General features: G+C 43.5%; 1 protein-coding gene across 1 annotated transcript; it reads right to left on the bottom strand.

The window, feature by feature from the left end:
- Positions 1–2716: 2716 nt before the first annotated feature.
- On the bottom strand, positions 2717–13557 carry RGS21 (regulator of G protein signaling 21). The gene is made up of 4 exons (XM_035123090.2): positions 13547–13557; positions 9037–9113; positions 6780–6946; positions 2717–2920 (listed from the first exon to the last, which is right to left on the bottom strand). Exons 1-4 carry the CDS (start codon positions 13555–13557, stop codon positions 2717–2719), a joined length of 459 nt encoding a protein of 152 aa, XP_034978981.1.
- Between the last annotated feature and the right edge of the window lie 12662 nt (positions 13558–26219).

The raw sequence follows: 26219 nt of genomic DNA, 5'->3' as shown, positions 1-26219 counted from the left end.
TCTAATAAGCTTTTAAATTTTTTTTAAGTACATTTATTCACTTCCTCAATTTTGTAAGCTCCACATCCCTGCCCACAAGGCAGGTTACATTCATTAAAGCTCATAACATTCTGGAAACCATTTCAATAAAACCAGTATTAAACATATGCGAAAGTACAGGTCAAATCAATTTAAAACTATGTGTGACGCAGCAGAGGAGAAATAGAAAGCAGCGAGGAACTTCTTCCTTCAAAGATCTGTTGCTGGAAAGCCTCAGCCTGCTTCCGGAAGGCAAATACAGAGCTAGTCGTGAAGGTGTCGCAGAAAAAACAACAACCCATAATTGAGGTGCCACTATTGGAAAGCTGCTAATCTTGGTGGTAACTTCACTAGAAGCAAGGAAGGCATTTGGAACAGGGCCCAGTCTGAAGTCCAGGAAGAAGTCGCTTCCTAATCTACTATGGTTCTATATGTTTGGACTACAAAAAGCTCTATCAGCTTTGGTAAGCATGGCTAATAGTCCGGGATGTTGGGAGTGGTAGTTCAACATCATCTGGAGGATCTTGGCTCAGAGCTTTAAAGATCAGCCTGGCAACTTACATTTAGCTTGGAAATTAATCTGAAGCAAGTGAAACTCGCTGTACAATGCCCACAATGTGGTTCCAAACACTAAGACAAAACCACCGCGACAACTCCCTGAAACGAGGTGTCAGGTGAAGATAAACTTGAAACTAATGACTATTCAAAAATAAATATATCGAAATCTCTCGAAATAAAGTAAAAGAGACAGAAATTAACTTATTCTAAATGACCTGTAAATCAAATCACCTGACGAGAAGCCGGCTATATACTCTCATTTCACTGGAAATATCTTCCTCAGAAGGAAAAAACTTTTTAGTTTGGTTTTTCCATATCTTAATGTTTAAACTAACTCAAACTAGAGTGATGTACTCTACAAAAACTTTACAAAAGGTTGAATAAAACAGAGCAGTCAGGGAAGTTTTCCCAAAGAAAGCTGAAATTGTTTTAACGTAAGGTTAAATAGCCTCCAAAAAATATTAATCAACAGAAAACCATTTTCTTGCAAGAAATTAATCCGAAGCAAGTGAAACTCGCTGTACAATGCCCATAATGTGGTTCCATCAACAGGTAACAGTTAACAGCTGTGCCACTGAATTCTGAGATTTTTTGAGCTGTCTTCAAGGCACTTTAGTGCACAGTCTGCTACAACAGTCCTCTCAAGGCTATATATATGACAAAGCAGGTATGACAGTGGCTAGGTCTGTGTCTCAGGAAACAGCAGTTGTCAAACCCGGTGAAGCTGGAAAAATATACTACTGGCAGTTGTTGCAACCTGGCCCAGAGCTGTCTTAAGCATATGCGGTTCTGGGGTGCAAATATCCGCCCTGCCCCCCCCCCGGTTGCCCAGTCCCAGGTGCGCAGGAGGGAGGAGCCGGCTGGCCGCCTCAGCGTCTCGCTGACTTGGTCACCCCTGAACTTGTGGCACAGAGCTGCCCACAGCAGAAGAGCCCGCCGTGGCACTCCGACCGACGGGTGGGCTCTTCCCCAGACTCAACTCTCAGGCCCCGGACTCCCGGCCTGGCACCCCTGAGAGCCCGGCGCCCCACACCCCTGGTGCCTATGGTTAAGACGGCCCTGACCTTGCTATTGTGGCTTAAACTAACTGTGTCCTCAGTTTGTGCAAGTAGTTCTTCCAGAATAGGCATGACACCTGATTTGCAGTACCTCCCACCATCAACATATTGTATGTACTGAGCTTCAGTTTGCTCACACTGTTAAAGTGAATCCCCTGCTAGAACTGGGTCAGAGGAAAAGAGGAAGAAGAGGGAGAGTTGGTTGTCGTCATCAGGATCATGATGGCACCAAATATCCTAGAAGACTGTACCCACCAGCTTCCTGTAGCTGATGAATAAAATGGGGAGACAAAATGGACCTCGCAGAACCTTATCAGGTCAATCCCACAAAAGGAGCAATGGCTTCCTGACATTTGCTCTGATGCCTATATCTGAGGGGTAGGAACAGAACAATTGCAACACACTGCCTCCAACCCACATTGGATACACGGTTACCTTGGTCAGCTGTAAGGTCACAGAGAGAGACAGGAGAATTAGCAGATTCACTGCCAGTGTGAACAAGGCTACACCAAACCAACTTGAAAGCCATACTGAGAAAGATAGGTTTGATCATTCAGGGATGCCTGGCAGTGGCCCATCTTATGCACTTGAACTAACTTACCCAAGGATGGTAAATTAGTGGCCTTGATATTATCCCTCCCTGAATGTAGAAAATGTGATCTGAGCCCTATGTGCAGCACAGCTTACATGTGTAGGCCTCACTCTTGTGATGCAAGCACAGTTTTTCATGGTAGATGGATTGTGTAAGTGGTGGCTATGGCTATAGCATAAACTCTGGTTGTAGGGAGAGACACGAATCTTGACATTGTTCATGCCACATTTATATGCCACTTGCTGGAGCCTTGTACAAAGTGGGCTTTAGGATTAATGAAATGAGACTCCTGGTGAACTAAGGTGCTTGGCTAAATGGTGAAGCTGTCTTAACTATTTTGTATCAGAATTAGAAATTAGAAATTAGAAATTAGTCATTGTGACAATTGCTCTTTCAACATGCAAGCTGAACTACCAGTGAGGCACCTACCTGATTGCAACACTATCTGACCATTGTGTTCTATCTGGAGATTGTGTTCTGAGCTTGACCTTTACAAAAATGGCAGCCACCTCTTCTGGTTCCCATTCTGTTGCTTTTTTGTGAGTTCCCTATAAGCTTCTGACTTGAGAAACCGGGGGAAAGAGTCCTTGGCCATAAGACTGTAGATTAAACTCTGAGCATCATCAAAACACTGGAGAGTCGGTTCAGAAATAGTTTGGGTGATGTGGTCTCTGGTATTGAAGTCGATGTTTATCTGCAGGGAATAGAGTGGCATAAATTGTTTGTTTTTCTGGAGATCAGAAATGATGTAAGGGAGCCAGAAACAAACACTATTTGAATTGCTTCCCAAAATACAGTGTTTGATGCAAAGCAGCAGGAAGGTCATGTTTTCATTATCTTGAATACTGAACACTAATTTTAATTTGGTTTCCTACACTGAAAGCAATGCTACCATTTATTGTTTAATAATGAAAAAAGTGCTTCAGATTTTCTATGTGCATAATGAGAAATAACATCACCAGACTTTTCACAGTGCAAAAAAAGTAAGCCTCTCTTTTATTTATGAATAGGTTTTCAGTGCATATACCCCCCAGGCACCACAATTTTTTTTTAACACTCTCTCTTTATTCTGGCTACATTCCACAAAATGGCAGCTATCCTTTTTGCCGAAGAGAATTCTGTTGTTCAGCAGAACTCCCATCAGCCTCTGCCTCTACTGTATACGGTCAGCGCTCAGAAGTAATAAGAGTTGTAATATGACAACATCTGGAGGGCTGCACATTCCCCCACTCTTGATCTAAGGCCTCCTACTTACAGAAGGCCCTTATGAATATTAAAATTTATAAAAATTAAACAATACTAGTGTTACCTTTGCAACATGGGAGGTCCCGAGGAAAGGTAAAGGTAAAGGGACCCCAGACCATTAGGTCCAGTCACGGACGACTCTGGGGTTGTGGCTTTCATCTCGCTTTATTGGCCAAGGGAGCCAGCGTACAGCTTCCAGGTCATGTGGCCAGCATGACTAAGCCGCTTCTGGCGAACCAGAGCAGTGCATGGGAATGCCATTTACTGTCCCGCCGGAGCGGTACTTATTTATCTACTTGCACTTTGATGTGCTTTCGAACTGCTAGGTTGGCAGGAGCAGGAACCGAGCAATGGGAGCTCACCCCGTCGCGGAGATTCGAACCGCCGACCTTCTGATGACTGGATGTTGATGAGTGGTAGGAGGCACCAGCTGAGGGAGCCAGGGGATTGGTGGTGGGGCAACAATGTGTCTTTGGAGGGAGAAGAAGGAGCAGACTGGGAGGAGGCAGTGTCAAAAGCTGAAGAGGTAACAGGGCTTAGTGAAGAGGAAGAGCGTGTGGCAGAGAGCAGTTCAGAATCAGAGGCAAAAGCAGAGGCAAAAGAGGAGGGGAGCCAAGAAGCAGAGATGAGGCAGGCTGCTGATGAAGCCAAGGGGTCTCCTCCTCCTGCTGTGACCAGTTCCCCCTGCCACTCTGGTGTCCCAGAGCCAGAAGAGGTATGAAAAGGGTGTGGATCAAAGACAGACAAGGTGTCATAGTCTCAGGTTACAAGGGAAAGACCGGAGGGATAGGGATAGGGATAGGGATAGGGATAGGGATAGGGATAGGGATAGGGATAGGGATAGGGATAGGGATAGGGATAGGGTTAGTCTAAGTGCCCATCTGCCCTCTATTTTGAGTCCTTAGGGTACTGTGGGAAGGTGGGGACCTTCAGTCCCCACAACTGACTCATAGGGGCAAAATCTACCAGACGAGTTGCTGTGCTTGCTAGATCTGGCCTCCTGAGCTGACTATGTTTCCTTGAATAAAAAGCTAACTTCACTGACACCATGTGATTTATTGCCAACTTGCTCCTGACTCCTGCTCCTGGCAGCCATGCCTATGCTGAAGCTCCTCTTGCACCTCATTGCCCCAGTTTCTGAACCCAGGGGGAACAACCTCATCATGCGTTTCTCCCACATGACCTGGAGATTGTTCCATTACCCAAGCAGCCTACAAAGGAGATACACTGCAGTTACATTTATGGCATGAAAGGATGTGTATAAAAGTGGTCATACAGCACCAGTCATTTAAGAAGGTGTTTCCTGCTTCAAATTAAGCACAAATCTTTCTTAAGCTAACCAGCTGTGCGTAAGTATGATAAAATTCATCTAGAAAGCACCACGTTCCATGTGTATTTTTCTATATGCTCACAACCCCCCCCCCTCTCACACACTTAATTCAGACTGTGGTAACAATTTATTCCAGTGACTCCAGTCTTCTCTTTGCTGCCCTGGTGGCTGTCAGTGTGCTCATTTAAATATTAGAATTGCTTTGCTGGACCCTACAAAATCCATGAATTCAGTCCTGTTCATTGACTTCTAAAGATGTTCTCTGAGCAGGACTGGGCAATGGATCTGGGTCCCCCAGAAAGTTCTTGCTTTTTGAGATTCTGAATGAATCTTGGAGTTTTATCTTGGACCCAGAATTCTGGATTCGATCAACCTTTGCTTCGATCTAGCAAAGCGATTCTAAGCCAGAAGTAGATAATAGTTCATCCTTTTGTATTTGTATTTTCTTTTTTAAAGAGTGCCTTGATCTTGTACTCACTTGTCCTATCCTCCCATTGTATCCTCTTTACCAAAGTTAGGCCTGCAACTCAATCTCTTGGGTGTATTAAGAAGTATTTAAAAGGAACCCCCCAAATTATCTTCTCAAAAGCTAAGACGGCGTCAGTAGCTAAAGTCACGGTCTCTATCAAAAGCAGATGCATCAATGTAAAAGTGAGGGAACGCATATCACAGGAGTAATTAACCAGCCAATTAGCTTAAAAATGTTTTTGTATGTAATGATCAAATGGCATGGTGTGACAGGAGGATTCTAAAGGACAAGTTTTAGCTTTCATCAAATCAAAAGGACTCCGCTTAGAGAAATCAACCATTAACACTTGTCAGCACTGAGCAGTGTACCTGGGCATTTTCCAAGTCACAAAAGTTATTGCAGTGTTTTAAAGGCACATTCAACTTGAAGTGAAATGGAACAGATCTTCCTAGATTAGGATAGACAGATGGAAGGCTGGAGCCTAATTCTGGCTCCTGGTCCCTAGAGGAAACCCTCAGCCCAGGGATTGCACACTTGGCGGTGCTGTTGGGGCACAAATTCAGCGCCCCACTTGGCAGAATGAACACAAGCCCCTCAGAAATGCAGGTGAAGAAAGTGAAGTAATATACATTGGGACCTAAAGAGGGAAGCAAGACTGGGACATTCAGAGTCTAACATTTTCAAACTGTACCATGAGGGATGGCAAATATGCCCCCTTGACTCCCAAAGTGTAGCAAGTCAGTTGCAATTCCTCACAGTGGAAGAGCAATGAATAGGTAGCCCCGGGAGCCCCTAGTCCCTATGTATTTCGGCACTAACTAGAATTTTCAGAAACATTGGTTTGGTCCCTCTGCCCAACAGTATCCTGATGCATATGAAGGCCAGGAACTTATAGCGGCAGCAGGCAAAACATGTTCCCCCCTTCTTTTCCACCTCCCGTGGGCACATGAAACAAAACCTAATTATCTCGACTTTCTACTGAACCCTCAAGAAAGAAGGGCATTTTCGTTGGCCAGGTTCAACGCAAATCCATCGAACCCCCAGGTGGAAAGCCTTCTACATATGGTTGTTCATTGTAAACTTTACGACGACCTTCGTCAACAATTCCTGGACCGGCTCTGCATCCCCAGAAGGAGACCAGAGCGGGAAATCTTACAATTCCTATTGTTGGGGAAGGACCAGGTGCTCACCAAGACGGTGGTTCATTATCTTCATTTGCTATTTTCTCATCATTATATTCTGCAGTCGTCTGAATTATTAGAAGCCCCAATGTCGTGAAAGCGGATAGCGGAATACATCCTTCTCTCTCTTAACACAGCGTTTGCCACAGTGACAGTTTTAATCTGTTATTATTTAGTTTGCGTGTTTGTTTGATGCCAATAAAGGTTGATTATTATTATATTATTATGAAGGCCAAGTGAATATACCCAACTCACAAACCAATAAAGAAACCTACATTTGAATCATGCCATTGATACCATTCTTTCAGAGTACACATGAATGGGTTACCTCTTTTGGGGCGTCGGTTTGGATAAACTCTGAATAAATCTTTTTGGCTTTCGAGGCAATTTTAGCTGCTGACTTTGTTTTCTTGAAGTCCTCACAGGCCAGCCAGAATTCAATGTTTTCCTCGCTGAATTCTGACTTCAGGAAAGTCCTGAATGCATCCAAGCCATCTACAGAAATGAGAAAACACAACTGTGGAACAAGAAGTCGGGTAGGAAGAAATCCGGTCACGGAAACCCCACTGAAGTAAACAGAAATAGTTCTACTGGCTTTTGGTCAAGTAGTTTCATGCATTCCTAGACCCTCCTTTAGTACAGTTTGATTTGGGGAGATTTGGGTCTTAAAACCTGATGGTGTAAGCAGGATGCCTGGATCAGAACATGCTACAATGTGGCCGCTTGTTTCTTATGTGTCATGGTCAGTGATAAAGAACAATAAGTTAGTGTTGCTTTGGACATTTATCCTGAAGGGGTTTTTTCAGATGTCCACGAAGCATGACACTCTCCAGCCTCTTAAGCAGTAGCTGAGTTAGTTGTAGCTGGAAAAAAAACCCCAAAGTGCCCAAATGATAGGTATTATCTAGACAACATAACACTGGTCTTGAAAGACCTACACTGGCTCCCAGTACATTTCCGAGCACAATTCAAAGTGTTGGTGCTGACCTTTAAAGCCCCAAATGGCCTCGGTCCAGTATACCTGAAGGAGCGTCTCCATCCCCGTAGTTCTGCCTGGACACTGAGGTCCAGTGTTGAGGGTCTTCTGGCAGTTCCCTCGCTGCGAGAAGCCAAGTTACAGGGGACCAGGCAGAGGGCCTTCTCGGTAGTGGCACCCGCCCTGTGGAACACCCTCCCACCAGATGTCAAAGAGAAAAACAACTACCAGACTTTTAGAAGACATCTGAAGGCAGCCCTGTTTAGGGAAGCTTTTAATGTATAATGGATTGCTGTATTTTGATGTTCTGTTGGAAGCCGCCCAGAGTGGCTGGGGAAACCCAGCCAGTTGGGTGGGGTATAATAATAATAATAATAATAATAATAATAATAATAATAATAATATCTGGAATTGCTCAAGATTGTCCTCAACACATTGCTTTCAATTTACAGTGATTCTACAGTGATTCTCGGTTTTGCATCCATTAGGGGAGGCGAGGCATGAATACATATTTTTTGGGGAAAATGTACATATTTGAACTCCTCATCCCCCAAACTAGGTTGTCCTCTGTGCATATGCCACAAATGAATGAAGAAAGAAGGGGCCGTTATGATGTTGCTATAGCCACAACATCACTGGGCAGTTGCAGATACACCTCATTGCTGGGACTGCCTACATCTGTTCTAATGTGTTTTCTGGTAGACAGACTGCAGGGTAATGCAGTCTGCAAAGACCTGCAAATCCATCTGCAATGGCTTTTTATTTTGGGAATGAAACCTGTTTTTTCAAGAGGCGCCAGGGGCGGACTTTGGTCTTTCAAACTTCAGCAAGGGCAACATTTGGTGCCCCCCCGCCTCTCGCATTCCATTCTGTCACCACATCACAGTACAGGTGCCCTACAGGGCCCCCCTCGAAATGCCACCCAGTTATGCTGCCCTAAATCTGCCTCTGGGAGCACTTTTCAGTGGCAAAAACCTTGCCCTATTGTTATCAGTGTATCAAGTTACAAACAGTTATTTGTTCATGAAATTTGACCAATGAGGAAATTCTGCTGGTCCACCTGCTCCTCTTTAATGAAATGTTTATGGATCAGTTGCCTCACCCTGTAAAGTAAAGCTAAGGTAAATGAGTCCTGGACAGTTAACTCCAGTCAAAGGTGACTATGGGGTGCGGTGCTCATCTCGCTTCAGGTCAAGGGAGCCGGCGTTTGTGCACAGACAACTTTACGGGTCATGTGGCCAGCATAGTTAATCCACTTCTGGTGCAATGGAACACCATGATGGAAACCAGAGCGCATGGAAATGCTGTTTACCTTCCCACCACAGCGGTACCTATTTATCTACTTACACTGGTGTGCTTTCGAACTGCTAGATTGACAGGAGATGGGACAGAGCAATGGGAACTCACTCCGTTGCGGTGCGGGGATTTGAACCCCAACCTTCTGATTGGCAAGCCCAAGAGGCTCAGTGGTTTACACCATAGTGCCACCCTGTCCTTGCCTTACCCTGTATAGGAGTATAGGAGCTGGAATAGGAGACACGTTGGAGGAACAGTAAGGTAAATAGAAGTTGAACCATGATATTACTACTTTCATTCAGATTCATCTTACCTTTATTAGCCAGAAGCGTATCCACAGAATCCATCCATGCCATTGTTTCCCTAGGGGCTGACCTGTGAAAACAACATCTACCCTTGAAAATAGCATTGTGATCTTTTGCCTATGTAATCTGTGGATAGTCTTTATGCAGTATGCATCCTGATTCACAGCTATTGTGTTGGCCCAGCAATATAAGTAAGGTTAGCTTTCAATATTGAACTACACATATTGAACAGCAAAATCAGCTTCCTGTGCAGATAGCCACATGCGATGGAGGGTGTAATTTAATATAGGTCCCTAGATTGTTAATCCGGAAGAGAGGAGTAATAAAGCATGCAATTGGGTGAACAATAAGAAAGTCGCAGGAGAGGTATCTCTGATTTTTCTTCCAGTAGAGACTCTCCAGAAACCTTCTTGTCATTGAATGGGCCAGCTATTAATTTCTACGATCATTTTGCTAGTGATGACTAGAGCTATCAGAAAGGTTATCACGCTAACACTGGGTTGATAAATGGGCTATTTCTCAATTTCGTACTGTTTTTAAAAATGGTTTGCTTCACAGTTTTGGTTCCCAACAAGATTTTGATTAAGCATTTGTTAAAAGCAGTAATAGGATTCCGTCCTCTCCCCCCCCCTTCCCCCGGTTTAGTTTCCTGCTTGTGTCAGGAAAAGCTGTCTTCCCCCATCTGTGAGAGAGCACAAAGAATCCAATTAGCTCAATATATTCTCTGCTCGGGTCATATTTATCTAAATCTAAGAACTTGTCAGGGCAGAATAAGATCTTTTCCAAACTAGTTAATAATTTTAAGTGCTTTTTGCTTCCAAAGAAGCACCCCCCTTGGGCTTTGATGTATGCACCACCAGAGCAAAAGCATAGACTCTCTTTCTCTCTCCCTCTCTCCCTGAGAATCTGAGGAGTTATTCGTTATCCCACTGACAACCCCAACACATTCATTGCATAAGTCTTTGACTATGCAGTGTGTCGAAGGAGGAGCTGTTAATCTATTTCAGTGCCTTCTACAATAGTTCAGCCATCTATTTTTAAGTAGGCAGCTCCGTAGAGAACAGTGTTTATTAATCCTGGAAGATAGATGGCAGATCAAGGAGCTAAGGGAATCACACTGTTCTGTTAGAACCAAGGGATGTGCTTCAGGTATGACGTTCTTACATGAAGATAATCTCTGTGTAGGGTACCATGGGGACTGTGCTGCAACTTCCACCAACGGTGTCTCCCAAAAAATTTATACATCACTTGGGAAGACAGGCAAACTAATGCCAGTGTACTAGAAGAAGCAAAGATCACCAGTGTCGAAGCAATGATTCTTCAACATCAACTTCGTTGGACTGGTCATGTTGTGCAGATGCCTGATTATCGTCTTCCAAAGCAACTACTCTATTCCGAACGCAAAAATGAAAAGTGTAATGCTGGTGGTCAACAAAAGGAGTTTAAAGACTCTCTCAGAGCAAATCTTTAAAAAAATGTAGTATAAACACTGACAACTGGAAAACAAACTGGCCTGCGAGTGCGCCACTTGTAGAACAGCCTTTACCAAAGGTGGCATGGGCTTTGAAGATGCTCGAACTCAGTATGAAAGGGAGAAACATGCTAAGAGGAAGGCACTCTTGGCAAACCCTCACCATGATCAATTCCGGCCCGGAAACCTATGTTCCCACTGTGGAAGGACGTGTCTATCCAGAATTGGCCTCCATAGTCACTTACGGACTCACTGTTAAAAGCATGTTTATGGGAAACAATCTTACTTGGCTACAAGTGATCGCCAAAGAAGAAGCTCGTTCCATGTTTTGGAAGGCATGGGGAAGATACTTTCATTGGGCCCTGCTCCCTAAATGTGCCATTATTGCTGCTGCCTATTCGCTTGCTTCTCCCTCTAGGCCCCATGCCGGGCACTTCCTAGAGTCAGGAGTGAGGAACATTTCTCCTTCCAGATGTTGCTGAACTACAGCTTCCTGTGCATGCTTGCTGAGGCTGATCAGAGTTGTTTTTCAGCAACATCTGGGGGGAGGGTCAAAGGTTATCCACACCTGCCCTGAAGAGGGAAGGCAAAGCATGCAGAGGCAACTGCTTCTTTTCCTTGCTCCTCTTGCTCCTTGTTTGCTTGAAGGGGGAAAGAGGACATGCAACAACATCAAGGAGGAGTTGGAGCAAAGCCAGAAAACCCCAGGGGTTAGTAGTAGGACCTCTACTAGTGCATAAGCCTTGGAAGCTGCCCTAGGAAACAACAAACCTCTGGACCAAACCTACCTTCCAAGCTGCCAACACAGAAGCAAGTGGAATGTGGCAGTTCTGACCATGGACCTTACCAGAAGTAGACTGAGAGGACCTTCTACTCAAGTGGTCCTTTAGCTTGCTGACTTCATTTTGGTTTTTGAACATATTTGCATGCCGCTTTCCCAACAGCAATGTTTGAGATCAAAGGAGCTTACAACAATGGCAAAACACCACCAAAAAAAATCCAAAAACCACAATTCCACCGATGTCAAGAAAATGCAGACACCCAAGAAAGGGTGGACCACCCTGCGGAATAATTGACATCAAGTGTCATCAAGTGCAAGTGTCTTCTCACGAGACTCAGAGTGGATAGGGTGCTCTAAAGGGCTGGCTTCAGGGACCAGTGACACTGAACAGCTGGTATACAGGGACATTTTGGAGCAGGGAGATCTCTGAAATCTCTTCTAATGCAGAAAGTATGCCTTCCCCTGCCCTCTGTGCTCATGTGTGCACAGGCTGTGTCTTATTTCATGAGGTGGAAGGAGGGAAGAGAGGGTGAGCTTCTGTCCTGCAAGAGATCTGATAGGACAGGACATTTTTCCTCATACCCCTGTGCCTTTTCTCCTAAACAAGCACAAGAGATGGACTGAGCTGATTGTAGTCCATTGTGCCCCAGAATTTTCTGCATCTAAAATTTGTTGTTGGCTCACCTTGATGGAGAGATGGAGCAATATGTTTCATTAACATATGCAGATATGTTGAACACATTTACAAAAATAAAAAAGACCCTGTGCATTGATACATGTAGGTGTTTCTAGTGGAGTACACTACTAAGGTAAAAGGTAAAGGCAAAGGATCCCTGGACAGTTAAGTCCAGTCAAAGGTGACTATTGGGCTGCAGTGCTCATCTCGCTTTCAGGCCAAGGGAGCCGCTGTTTGTCCACAGACAGCTTTCCAGGATATGTGGCCAGCATGACCAAACCGGTTCTGGCACAACGGAACACCGTGAAGAAACCAGAGTGCATGGAAATGCTGTTTACCTTCCCGCCACAGCAGTACCTATTTATCTACTTGCACTGGCATGCTTTTGAACTGCTAAATTGCCTGGGGCTGGGACAGAGCAATGGGAGCTGACCCTGTCATAGGGATTTGAACTGCCAGCCTTCTGATCGGCAAGCCCAAGAGGCTCAGTGGTTTAGACCACAGCGCCGCCCGCGTCCCTTAATGCATCACATATTTGCAGGAGCGCCCACAGCTCGCCTATGCTCTCCAAACTTCCTGACATGAACTGGGTTTCCTCCATACTCCTGGCGTAGTGATGGTGGGAAAGGCGCTGTCTATTGGGGTGCTGGTGGAATGGTAAGATCCATGGAAATCCCCAGATCCCTTTGCCTGCCAAGTGAAGTGCTGCATCTAGTACAGTGAATTAATATGACAAAAGGGGAAAGAAGCAGACATTTTACTTAAGTTTAAAATTAACGTGCAAAACCTATGATACGGACAAGTCCAATAAAAGTTAGGGCTTAAAGTGAATATCCTTGTTGCATAATTAATGGCTGTCAGAGTGAGAGTAAAGAAAAACGAACTGGTGATTTGCTGTGGAAGTGCTATATGGGAGCACATGTCCTTTCAAAAAGCAATGGAAGGAAAAGACAATGACAACTGTCTTTGGGGAGGGGTCTCCCCCAGTTTCTCTTCATGGTGGACAAAGACAGATGGGCAAATAATGAGGAAGGAAATAATGACATTTGATGTTTTGGCAATGAAGAAGTCTGGGGTTTTTAGAAAGGATGAGCACCAATTGAGGGAGTGTGGTGTGGTCATCTCTGATTTCATCCTAAGTGCATAAGAAATGCTCTCTGAGTCAGGCCAAAGGGTCATCTAGGATCTGAGTGGAACAGCTCAAAATGTTGGTCTTAATTGCTCCTATCAAAATAAAGTCGCTATTGCGCTGTTCATTGTGCCGTTCAATGAGAGTTTTGGCCTATTTATGACCAACTTCGCCATTTTATTTTCTCATAATTTGTTTTAGTTGGCCCGGTCAGATTGTGAAAGTTGTACCGTGGAAGAGGCTGTGTTGCTGAAAAGAGAATGAACAACATCCCCCTTGATTATAAGAGAGCAAACGAAGTGTGACATGGCAGAGGCTAGGGAGAAAACATTTTACGTGTTTAAAACACATTTGGGTGCAGTGATACCCCCTCCCACAAGCTGATAATTATGCAACTTTTGAATTTAATATGTTGCCTTTTTTTGGTTAAAACCCATGAAAATCATAAACAAGGAACTCACTTCACTGGCATGGTTTGTTCCACAGTTTGTCACAGTTAACACTTGCTTTTTTCTTTCTGGTTGATTTTCAACTGTGGGTAATAGGACAGCAGAACCATTACATTTAACACACCAATAAATAAACCATCATTTTCAGATTGACATTCTCTATTTATCTGCTTTAGTATAATTTTCCAAAACACACCTATTATTCTGCCAGTGATTGCTGTAAAATAAAGAAGATAATAACAACAACAACAACAACAACAACAACAACAATAATAATAATAATAATATACCACCCTTCAACTGAAGATCACAGGGCATTTTATAACATAAAAACACAAAATACTTTTTAATTTTATTTAATGCATAGTTGATGGTCCTGGTCAGTGGTGAAAACCTATTGAATTCAGGTTAATGAGATGATTGGAAAACATACTAGGATTTACCCTACTTTTGAAATGTGTATATGGTTTGGGAGGATCAGGAAAAACTGAAGTAGGTACCGTAAGTTAGATTATAGATAAGTAGATCTATGAAGCAGTGGAACAAAAGCAGCAACCAACCTCGATAAATGTGGGCCTTGCAATTATGTAGTCATTTCACTCATCCTTCTGAAAAATTGCTCCTTTCCTGTCACAGGTCTTTTGTGAATGCACAACAGCACTGGGTCAACTTGGGGGGAAATGCTCACAGGGGGGGGGGAATCAATAAAATGTCATATATTTGCAGTAGTACCTAATCCTATATGTCCTTGGGTATGAAGGACAATAGTAAGCATGCTAATCTTGAGCTTGCAAAGCAATAAGGTAATTGTGAAGACATGATTCTGTCAGGGGTCATACACTTAGACATATGTTTCTTTTTTTAAAAAAAAAAAGGATACTAGGGGCACTGTGTGTGTTAATTAAAATTGGAGACACATTTCACTCTTGTAGCCAAAAAGATGCATCTATGCTTTCTAGAACTGTTCCCAGAACAACAGATAGATAGATAATAGATAATAGATAGATGATGATAGATAATGCTCATAGGCCTGCCATCAAAATTGATTAGACAGGCATTCCCTGGAGATAGGGACACCAAGGTGGTGGCCCCATGCTTGGAGAATTCCCTTTGACCAGTTTCTTCATCGGTTTTTAACTGGGTCTTGAAAACCCTTTCATTTCAATCCTACTTTTAGTTGTAGGTGCTATGCTGGATCTTTATATGTATATACAGTTGCTGTCTTTGCTTAAAAATGTTCCAATTTGTTTTAATGGAATTGTGCTGGACTATAGAATGCTTCACACTGTTCTTTAGCTTTATAATCCCCCCCTAAAAATGCACTTTTTACTTGTAATGATTTGGGTTTTTTTAAAAAAAATTCACATGCTAAACCCTTGAAGAACCCAAGGCAACATGGGAGGGATTTTTAGCTAGCCCTAGGCTAGCTTCCAGTAATATGAAGCAAAAATAGATGTTGACAGCTGTTGCCTCATTTACAGCATGCCTGCAATACAACCAATCAGGTCCAACATAGTAAGCCATACACCGCTAAATGCCTGCCATTATAAAAGGAAAATGGCATGATTACAAATGGTACAATTAGTTCCATGTCCAATTAGTCCCTCAGCTTCCAACCTCTGTTTCAGATATAGGCTCCTTCTACACCATGAACACGTTGGGTTTATATCACATCAACTTCCATAGCTTCCTGCAAAGAATCATGGGAACTGTAGTTTGGTGGGGTTGTTACCTCTGCCTACCATCTCAGATTCCTAATCATAGCTGCCAAGTTTTCCCTTTTCTCACGAGGAAGCCTATTCAGCATAAGGGAATTTCCCTTAAAAAAAGGGAGAACTTGGCAGCTATGTTCCTAATTCTCAGCTTTCCTTGGGAAGCTGAGAATTAGAAATAACAGTGAAAGCTCATTAGACACCTCCCTTGCAACACCAGCACAACGGAGTGAGGCATGATGTTTCATTCCCCTACTTGTCATTGTGTAAGGTTCCCACCCTGTCGACTTGCTTGCTGGCATGCTAAGCCACAGGATCAAGCTATATGCTATTCAGTGCAGCCACAATTTATTGCATGTGAATTCAGGCTGTCATCCTTCTGTTCACCTACCCCTTTTGGGAAGAATCAGAGTACCTGTTACCCTTCCTCTCCGCTTCTTCATTTTTTAAGCTTCACCATATTCCTTCCAGTGCTTGGAATTGTATCAGTGAATTCAACAAAAGCTTCTCACCCAAGGCCAGCTCAAATTATTTTTCTGCCTGGGGTAAAAAGACAAGATCACACCCTCTCTTTCCTTGCAATTCTGTGCCATAGCTGACCAGACTGACAGCATAATCTTACTTCAATGCCTGCATCAGGACAGTATCAGACTGGTGGCAGAGACAGATGGATATGTCAGTTTTGTTTTGACTCATTTCTCATTTTCCTGATCTTTAAATTCAGTTTTCCACATTAGTTTACAGTGTGTGTGTGTGTGTGTGTAGATAGATAGATAGATAGATAGATAGATAGATAGATAGATAGATAGATAGATAGATGATAGATAGATAGATAGATAGGCTTCCTGAGAGGTGCAATGCAAAATTCAGAAAAGTGTGAATTTTGATGAATGGCTGTGTTTCAGTTCATATCTTGTTTGGGAAAGTGTCAATTGGGTTTGTCCGCCTTTAAATGCAAACTGACTATACTTTCTCCCACACCCCTCATTGGGAGGGATCAAGTGTCAGCCCTCAGCCTCGCTGACACCCTGTCTTGACTCCTCTTGGTCCCAGCAAGCGGGAGCACCGCCACACACCACTTTTCACACCCCACGAAGGAAGAATAACAAGCTTGGGTTGAAGGCACAAGGCAGTCTTTGCAACACACATAGCTCTGCCCCCTTCCCCACTCATCAGCACCTGCCACCTGAGGCGGCTTCCTTGCTCTGCATAATGGTAGAGCTGTTCCCGATAGCTTCATAGATTTCCCTTGAATACTAACGGAACAAGCAAGACAGCGCTAACAGTTTCAGAGTCTACCGAGTCCTTGCATGTCTCCCATCAAGTCATCTGCATTGCCTTTAAATTGAATATGATTCATATCCAGAGAGGAGTTGGAGAGAGAGAGAAGGAGGAAGCTCTACTCATTCTCTACAGCATTTATTAAAACACTTTCTGTCTGGGCACCTGCAAATTGCAACAAATGCCGTTTTCTAGCAGACTGGGAATGAGTTTCTCTTAATTTGTCAATTATGCCTGGAATAGCTCTCTCTTGCCACATTATAAAGGAGTTGGGAAGTTATCAAGTCACCGCACACCAATGAATCAGGCAGTAACAACTCTCATTTAATTTGTCATCCTGCGACCACTTGAGGGTGTGTGGAGATTTTTGCTGTTGTTTTTAATCTTATGATTTGTGATGTCTGGGAAGTATTTTTTTGAAGGAAGATATGTGCGATCCTCCCTCCTGCTGTGACACAGGTGCTTATAACACGGATTTGTTGACTGCAAATCCCATCAGCTTCATCCAACATGTGCAGCGCTCAGGGAAGGTGGGAGTTGTATTCCAGCAACATTTGGAGAGCCACAGGTTCCCCACTTCTGGTTTATAAGGCCATTAGGAGAGCCCTGCTGCATCAGACGGAAGATCGATCAGATCTAGGAATAGGGAACCCTTGTCAGACTGAGGGTGACATTCGCTTCTGGGCAACTTGTCAGTGGTGAGCATGTCTAGAAACAAAAGTGGGTAGAGCAATGAATGTAAAGTCACTCAAAGAATGTGCAGAGCATGGCTGCTGTGGCTGTGGCTTGTGGGGAGGACTAGCTAGGGTGGCCTGGGGGGCTGCATTTAATCCCTGGGTCTGAGCCCCCCCCCACTTCTGAATTCACCCAGTATTTAATTTCCTGCCATAGTCAACCAGATATGTACAGGAAAGCTCATGAACTATAAAATGACTATAGTGGTCCTCCCCTGGCATTATAGAATCATAGAAGTTGGAAGGGACCCCAAGGTCATCAAAGCAAACCCACTGCAAATGGGATCCTCTTTATTGAGGGTCCTGGTTGTGCACGGCCCCCTGAGACAACCCCCGCCAGGTTGAAGGTGCTGGGCATGGCCCAGGCCTTGTCTGTATGGCCCCACAATCACACCAGGCCGTTTGAGCCAATCAGTGCAGGTGGCAAGATTGGTGGGGCCCAATAAAAGTGGCAGCGCGACATGGCTGAGGCACTTGCTTCAAGCTGCTGAACACCCACCCTCCCGTCCCTTTTTGTAGGTTTTGCTGCTTTGGCCTTGCTTCAGATATTGGTTGGTCGCTTGTTTTGGAACAAGGGCCGGTTAGGAATTTTTCCATTTGGCAGATTGGCACTGGCCATTTAGTTTTCGCCTACCCCCTTAGCAATCGTCACAACTTTGTAAGGTTGGGCGGTTAGGCATTGGCTTAATGAAGTGTGTGGGGGGGGGAGGTGCGGCCATCACCTGCCCCTCCATGAATAAGGGTCTTCCAGTAAAGGAATCTGGGGGTCCTGGATCTTGTCTGAAGCCCGCTTGAGGGATTAGGGTCATGCCAGGACCACAGGAACCCCGGGTGAGCTTTGGTTGGTCTTCATCGATGTTGCTCCTTCGTTTGGTGTTTACCCTTTCAGACTACCAGCCAGAGAGGTGGGGAGTCAGTTATAGTCTGTTGACAATGCCTAAGCCGATACCATTCACTTTGCTGTATTCAATAAAGTTGTGGCCTAAATTTTGCCCATTAACTTAAACCAAAATTGCATGTCATTGTGAAGTCATTTACTTGGAGAAGGGCTTGGGGGCCTCGGGGCGCAATGCAGGAATCTTAGGTAAGGCATCAAAGACAGATGGTCATCCAACCTCTGCTTAAAAACCTCCAATAAAGAGAGTCCACAACCCCCTGAGGGAGACCATGCCACTGTCGAACGGCTCTTGCTCTCAGAAAGTTTCCCCAGATGTTTAGTTGGAATCTCCTTTCTTGTAACTTGAAGCCATTGGTTCAAGTCCTACCCTCCAAAGCAGGAGAAAACAAGCTTGTTTCCTCTTTCATGTGACATCTCTTGAGATATCTGAAGATGGCTATCATATCTCCTCTCACTCTCCTCTTTTCCAGGCTAAACATACCCAGCTCCTTCAACCGCTCCTCATAAGGCTTGGCTTTCCCTTGATCTTCTTGGCTGCCCTCCTCTGCACATGTTCCAGCTTGTCAACATCCTTCTTAAATTGTGGTGCTCAGAACTGGACACAGTATTCCAGGTGTGGTCTGACCAGAACAGAGTGGGAGCCACATTATGCTTCATGCACAGTATATAGCTATGCACGCTTTTTACCTTTCTTGGTAAAATGGTGGTTTTTAATGGGAATGTAATGCATAGAGGCGGGGGGGGGCACTTGTCTCTTACATCTCTAGTACACTTGGAACTAAAATCTGTTCCGATTCTTCTACCCATTACTATTTTCACCTGTTACCTCTGTCACAAAAAATTAAGCGGTTTGGTGCCAGGAATTACTGACCACTTCCCCATGTGGGGAACTGCCTATCTTCAGCAGCTCAGAAAAGAACCTTCCAGATCTTTCCTGGCCCCATCCACTCAAGCTAGTGAACCTCCTGGGGAGGAATAAGTACAGTGGTACCTTGACTTACGAATGACTCGACCTACGAATGTTTCGAGTTACGAACAGAGTTCTGGCCGCCATTTTGGATGCGGTTTAGATAGGATTTTTTCGACTTACGAATTTTTAAAATTTTTCTTCCCCATTGGCTTCGACTTACAAATTTTTCCACTTACGAAGGTCCGTTTGGAACGGTTTGAATTCATAAGTCGAGGTACCACTGTATAGAAAACTTGAGCCTGTTGACTGTTTCTGGTATACAGATATACTTCATTAAACCCTTATAGTATGGAAATTGCAAAAAATGCTAGTCACTGAAAAATGCAGATATTGAGAATGTTGGAGTGGTGGTGGGTGGGGAGAGAGACACTAGGCATTTCACAATATTTCCTTTCTCCAGTAACCTAGTTTCACTCACACTATGATATAGTGCTGTCACTTCATGTTCCCCCTTCCAACCAGTGCCAGCCAATGATAAGAGAAGCAAAGCTACATGTTAATAGGATGCACACCTTTCATGATGTTGGTCCTAAGATAACCAAGGCCTAGCTGGTAGAGTTCTCTCTGTGTACAGAAAGAAGGATGAGTTGGAGATTTCAGAGCTGCAGTGGGGAACCTCAGTTCTGTGGGCTGCATAAAGCCCTCCGGGCAACTCTATCTGCTTCGCATCTCCAGGATGCTTTCCTTACTCAAATGTGTCCTCAAATTCTGATACTTCCTCTTGATTGTCTGGAGAGGACTGTGGGAATGGATGTAGAAATATTTCTTCTTCTGCCTCTTTCTGCCTCCAGCCCTGCCCACCACTGAAACATGCCCCCCAGAAGATGGTACAAAAGGTAATATGACCCCTGGGCTGAAAATATTTCCCCACTTTTCCTGTTTTTAGAGGGCAGACACACCAATTGAGCCCTAAGCCCCTGTTGGATAGAAATCAAAGGTCCCCTTGTCACTTCAGGAACACTGTGAGAAAGATATATGCAGTTAAATTACCTCCCCCACCCTAGTTTTTAAAGGGGGGAGTGGGGGGCGCTAATACATTGCAGAAAAAATGAAATGTGAAATGCCCGAGCAATTGTTTTGTTTTGTTCTGGCATTAAGCAAGCCTTCTCTGGCTCTGTAGAAGAAGGGGGCACATCAGTCGGAGAACAGATTCTTACCAGCATATTGACCCAGGAGCAGTGTGGTAATGAATAGGGATATTTTGTTTGGCGAACTGAACAGCCGATAAATATTCTAGATGCTTTCCCAATAGCATTGATGCATGCAGCTACATTTCTTTTACAGAAAGACGATGCTTTGTAGATCTGACATTGTTAACCAGGAGCCTGTTTTACTATCAAACAACAACAGCCCCCGGTGGGGCAGTGAAACTCAATCAGGTGTGTGGCAAAGCAGGTGTGCAAAAGTTTTATGTGCCAGGTAAATCGATCAGAATAATTTTATTTTTTTGAGGGAGGAGAGAGTTGCAACTAAATTGCATAACCACCTTGGTAAGAGACCTGGGCTAAGAGATATTGTATTAGTTTTGAACTGATATGGTTATGGATAGCTGTTTTATGTTATTGTTCTGATTTGTTATTTGGATGAACTGTAAATAGTTCTATATTTTTTAAAAAAAAACCTGTTGGTTTTTTTACTGTTAGCTATCTTGAATTTCTTCCAAAAGATAAGAAAGATACATGTATTTAAAATAAGATACAAAGTTAGTGACCCATTGCAAATAAGAATACAACAACAAAAAGAAAAGCTCTTCACCACGATCCATTAGTAGCAGTTATTTGGAGTAAGTTCATTAGTAGCAAAAGAACCTGCTACTGAATAGTTTGCCCTTAAGTCTTGGGTGTACCTGAAGCAGGTATCTTGCTGAAGCCAACCAGGTCTGGCTCTGTTGCCTTGATGGAAGACCACATGAGATTCCCATGCACACCACCTTGAGTTCCATTATTGAAGAAAGGTGGGGTATTATAAATGCACCAAATAAAGAAGATAAATAGTATCTCCGCACATCACACAGCAGTTACAAGATAAGGAATGGTTTGCAAGATGGTACATGTGATGCAAGATTTATAATGTCTAGAATGATTTTTTTTTTAAAAAAATAAAGTTTTCATTTCTGCACAGAGAAGGATGGGCAAATCTGTCAATTTTGGTTTTTCTCAGTGTCCCCCCCCCCAAATCTTAAGTTCAGTTTTCCACATTGCACATAGGAAAAGGAATGTGCAAGAAGGAAGCCAGAATGTACATCTATGTACTCTGTCTTCTGTGCCAAAGCTGTGTGAAAATCTTACAGGGGTGGTTACCTGTTTTTGGATTGCAAACGGGTAGTCATGACAAACTAGATTTTCACATACGACATATGAACCCTAAATGGATTTCTCTCCATGCCGAAAGAAGTCACTTGTGAAGTCACCCTGATGTTTATTCTCATTCCTGGCTCTTTTTGAGGATATCTAACGAGCCAGGAATCCAGATCTTATTATTCTAAGTCTTTCATGACTGTATCCCAATACAGCATGTTAAATTTAAGAGTTCCAGCTGCGGGGAGCAAGCCTTGTATGAGTATTTCAACAGCATTTCTGCTGTAGGGAACTCTTCTGCTTGACGTGCTTCAGAATGTCTTTCTATCCATTGTGGCCTCCACTGGGGGTTCAGACTCTTGGAAAATGCAAGCAGAGAAGCAGAGGTCTGCTCATAAATGATGCATTTTGTCCTGCAGGTGTTAAAAGATGAGGAACAGTGGTAGCTTATGCGTTTATGCAACCACATTTTGGAACGTGTTGGTCTTGACAACTGAAGTGTGTAACTTCTTGAATTATTTCAAGATCCAAAACTATTCCACCACAAAACTAGAGGGATACAAATTCCGCAGCGGCTGCTGGCACCGCCAACTGAGATGCACCTCCTGTTGTAAAAGTTGGCATTTCTCAAGTAGTAGTTCAGGGTCAAATTTAGGTTAGTAGTTCTGAGCATCCCAGGGGATTGGTGTTAACAAGACCATGTTGAACTTTTTGGGACACACAATATTTGGGGACCAATAGATGCAAGAGCAGAAACTTCCCACACAAAGGCACTTTCCAGACAGGGTTACGTGTAGCCCACCATCTCATTGAAAGGGTACTTTTAACCCATGCACTACCTTCATCTACAGTGACCACACTAATTTCATTCTGTGACATAGACGGCTGGCATGCAAACACTGCATGAGAAGAACCTCAGAGAATCCTACACCGGTAAATTTTGTGCCTTTGTGTGTTGCATATGGATGCTTCCTCTATTGTAAGATGGATTGTCTTGTCTTTTACTGTCATTCATAGGTAGGTGGGTAGGTAGATGCATACATGCACACACATACACACATACATACATACAGGTAGGAAGCCGTGTTGGTCTGATGCAGTCAAATAAATTTTTTAAAAAATAAAAATTTGTCCAGTAGCACCTTAGAGACCAACTAAGTTTGTTCTGGGTATAAGGTTTCATGTCCATGGTATCTTTTTTTCTTTTCTTTTTTACAAGGGATCCTCAGCTATCGTTGTTGAAGGCTAGATGTATTGATTTTAATTACATAAATTCTGGACAAGTAGTGGGCCATAATTCTGGTAATTTCGGGGAAGTCATCCCTCAACAAGAGCTGGACCACTGTTTCCTTGTTGGGGAGGGTTCTAGGTCTCATAAAGGATAGAGGGGGGCCAAAATCGAAAAAATTGGAAAGGGGACAGTCCAGAATCATGTGAGCCATAGAGTCTACCTCTTTCTGGCCACAAGGGCATAATCTATTCCAGTAGGGGATGCCTTTGAGTCTTCCGGATAACACGGAGGATGGGAAAGCATTTAGGCGGGCCAACATAAATACTCTGCGATAAAAAGGAGATACCAGGTCATATAAATAATTAGGTATCTGACGAAGTGTGCATGCACACGAAAGCTCATACCTATGACAAACTTAGTTGGTCTCTAAGGTGCTACTGGAAGGAATTTTGTTTTGTTTTGTTTCGACTACATCAGACCAACACGGCTACCTACCTGTAACCCATAACAAACTTAGTCTAAGGTGCTACTGGACAATTTTTAAAGTTTTTTTAGATGATAGATAGATGATAGATAGATGATAGATAGATAGATAGATAGATGATAGATAGATAGATAGATAGATAGATAGATAGATAGATAGATAGATAGATGATATAGATATTTACTTGCAGTAAGGAAGTCAAGTTGAAGCAAGGAATCTGTGGTCTTACAGATGTTGTTAACTACAACTCCTATCACCCCTGAACATTGGTGATGATGTCTTAGGTTGATGGGACTTGTAGTTCAACATCTGGAGAGCTACACGTTAGCTGGTGTATAAGAGATCACCTGACCGTCTTCTTCTTTTTCTGTATTAGGAGGGAAAAAAATAGATTTGTTGTATTGATATGGAACTCAAACAGTTTGATCACTAATTGCAAATGAGTTAATGTTCGATACAACCCAGGAGTGGAGTCAGTGAACAAAGGCATGGGAGAATGGAGTTTTTAAAAGCAGACTCACCTAAATAATATCTGCTTTCCTTTGATGCCTTCCGCTTGTTGCTCCACGCTGGTCCCAACGTTGCTTAGACTGAATTGAGAATGTGAATTCCTGTACCTACCCCAACATTTACTTTTTATCACCCCCGCTGTTGGGCTCAGTGCTTGGCCATTGTGGAATCCATTCCATAGCCAAGGTTCTCTAGGGTTCTTACGGATCGAAAGGAAATAGTCTCTATGTCACTACAATCTTTGCTACTGGCGGAGATGCCAAAATAGAATAAAGGAGGCACCTGAGCAAGGTGAAAGTCAGCATCTGTCGTGCAACATGCAAACTCCTCTTTTGTCAGCGCACTATGCAAATTCCTGTTTTTCCCATTGCCCTGCACAGATTGGAGAGAAGCAGGTCAGCAATGAAAATATATTCCTTTTCGATAAGTCCAATTTGCTTGTCTACATGCGGCACCCTGTTTTTGCATAGGAAAACTTGCTTGGTGCAGTGAAGCTCTATGCAATGCAAGTTTAGGAAGCAAAATGTCTTATAATCGAAACGGCAACTGCCTTGGCATGCTTAAGGCTCCTTTGGCAGGTCTCGATATTATTGAATAGACCATAGCCTATTCATATATCAGGCGTGCTTTTAATTAAAAATGTGATAATTTGCCTTGGGAAGCATATTATTTTTTCCGGGTGGTTCCCAGTTGTTTGCAACATGCAAAATATCTGCAGAACATTTCTTCTCTGGCTTGTATATGCTAAGAGCTTTCCTGTGGAACACAATGCTGTCACACAGCTGGCCCACCGGCAAGCAAACAGAGCCTTTAGGGGCTATTTGACACTAGTACCTGGGAACACCTGAAGAACATAAGAAGAATCTTGCTGGATCAGACCAAAGACCCAGTTACTTCAATCTCTTGTTCTCACAGTGGACAACCAGATGCCGCTGAGTAGGATGCAAGCAGGAGCTGAGCACAATAGCAGGAAGCCAACAGGAGGGATGAAAAGGGCAATCTCAAGAGGTGTTGGACTCTGCATAAAATGCGGTTGAGGGTTCCCGCGTGTGACCTACTGTGTGGCGCTGTGGTCTAAACCACTGAGCCTCTTGGGCTTGCCGATCAGAAGGCCAGCGGTTCAAATCCCCATGACGGGGTGAGCTCCTGTTGCTCTGTCCCAGCTCCCGCCAACCTAGCAGTTCGAAAGCACGCCAGTGCAAGTAGATAAATAGGTACTGCTGCGGCGGGAAGGTAAACGGCGTTTCCGTACGCTCTGGTTTCCATCATGGTGTTCTGTTGCACCAGAAGCGGTTTAGTCATGCTGGCCACATGACACGGAAAGCTGTCTGTGGACAAATGCCTGCTCCCTCGGCCTGAAAGCGAGATGAGCACTGCAACCCCATAATTGCCTTTGACTGGACTTAACCGTCCAGGGATCCTTTTCCTTTTCCTTTATCTACAGTAATGTTTCTATCCCTGACATTGCCCCACAGACTACCACAAGGTAGACATTTGGAATGTCTGAGGCAATTCACCCAATGGTTTGCTTGACTGCCTGTCTGCTTTCTTAGACATGGCCCATCCGACGTTTAGAACACTAAAGTCTCTGTTTATTTTTTAAATTTCTCATCTGAAGATCACAGGGCAGTTTACAAATATTTAAGCAGGTTCTGAACTGCCCCTTTAATAATCAATAGAGCTTCTTAAAAGAGTTCAGTTTGCCAGGATTGTGCTTATTATACATGCAGTGTGAGCTACCAACTAACTATATGCCTGTTGGATTTTACTCATTGCAGTTTTTGGAGCAGCTTCCTATTTCACTGTTTTTGCCAATAGATGTCAGTATTAAGCTATTAACTTTATTGGAACTGCTGAAGCTACAGATGACAATTTGACTTTTTTTAAATGTCTGTATCCTTCTCTATTACCTCATCAAACTCTTCAGATTTAGTCATTCATTTATTGTTAGTTGGAACTGAGAAAGTTTTGCTTATCCGGGATCATGAAAAGAGTTTCTTCCAGGATAGCTTTATTATCTTTCACACACACAAATTCACCACATCTGTCTGTCTGTCTGTCTGTCTGTCTGTCTGTCTGTCTGTATGTCTGTCTGCCTGTCTCTCTCTCTCTCTCTCTCTTCCTCTCTCTCTCCATCCCCAGAAAATCTTTTTCATGGTCAAAGCAACTGTTTCTGCTTTCATTAATAATTTGGCTGTGTCCTACTATTTTGTCACAGACTCTCATCAACCCTTCCCATATATCCGTGCACCATATTTATGATGGGTATTATTTTCAATAATATGGATGAGGCAATATTCTGATAGGCATTTTCAACACTATTGATGGCTAGTAGTATTGACAAGAGAGAGAACAATTCACAAAACAACAAAACTGAAAGGTTTATTGGCCCTACAACACTTACACCCCACCACCACCACTCACCCATACTCTAAATCATTTCAGTCTGTCCCAGCATACCCCAGGCCCTGCCCTGCCATATCTGAAGGGAATATTCCAGAGAATATTCAGGGAATATTCCAGAGGAGGCATCCAGTGCATGGAGCAGAGCAGGAAGTTGAACTACTG

This window comes from Zootoca vivipara, chromosome 7, assembly GCF_963506605.1.
Source record: "Zootoca vivipara chromosome 7, rZooViv1.1, whole genome shotgun sequence".
Taxonomy (NCBI): Eukaryota; Metazoa; Chordata; class Lepidosauria; order Squamata; family Lacertidae; genus Zootoca; species Zootoca vivipara.
This window is presented reverse-complemented; position numbering and strand designations above follow the sequence as displayed.

Coding starts and splice junctions, on each gene's coding strand:
- RGS21 (XM_035123090.2), bottom strand. Junction 6,947..9,036: donor TACGCTTCTGGCTAATAAAG/GTAAGATGAATC, acceptor TCATTTCTGTAG/ATGGCTTGGATGCATTCAGG. Junction 2,921..6,779: donor AAACCGACGCCCCAAAAGAG/GTAACCCATTCA, acceptor TATTCCCTGCAG/ATAAACATCGACTTCAATAC.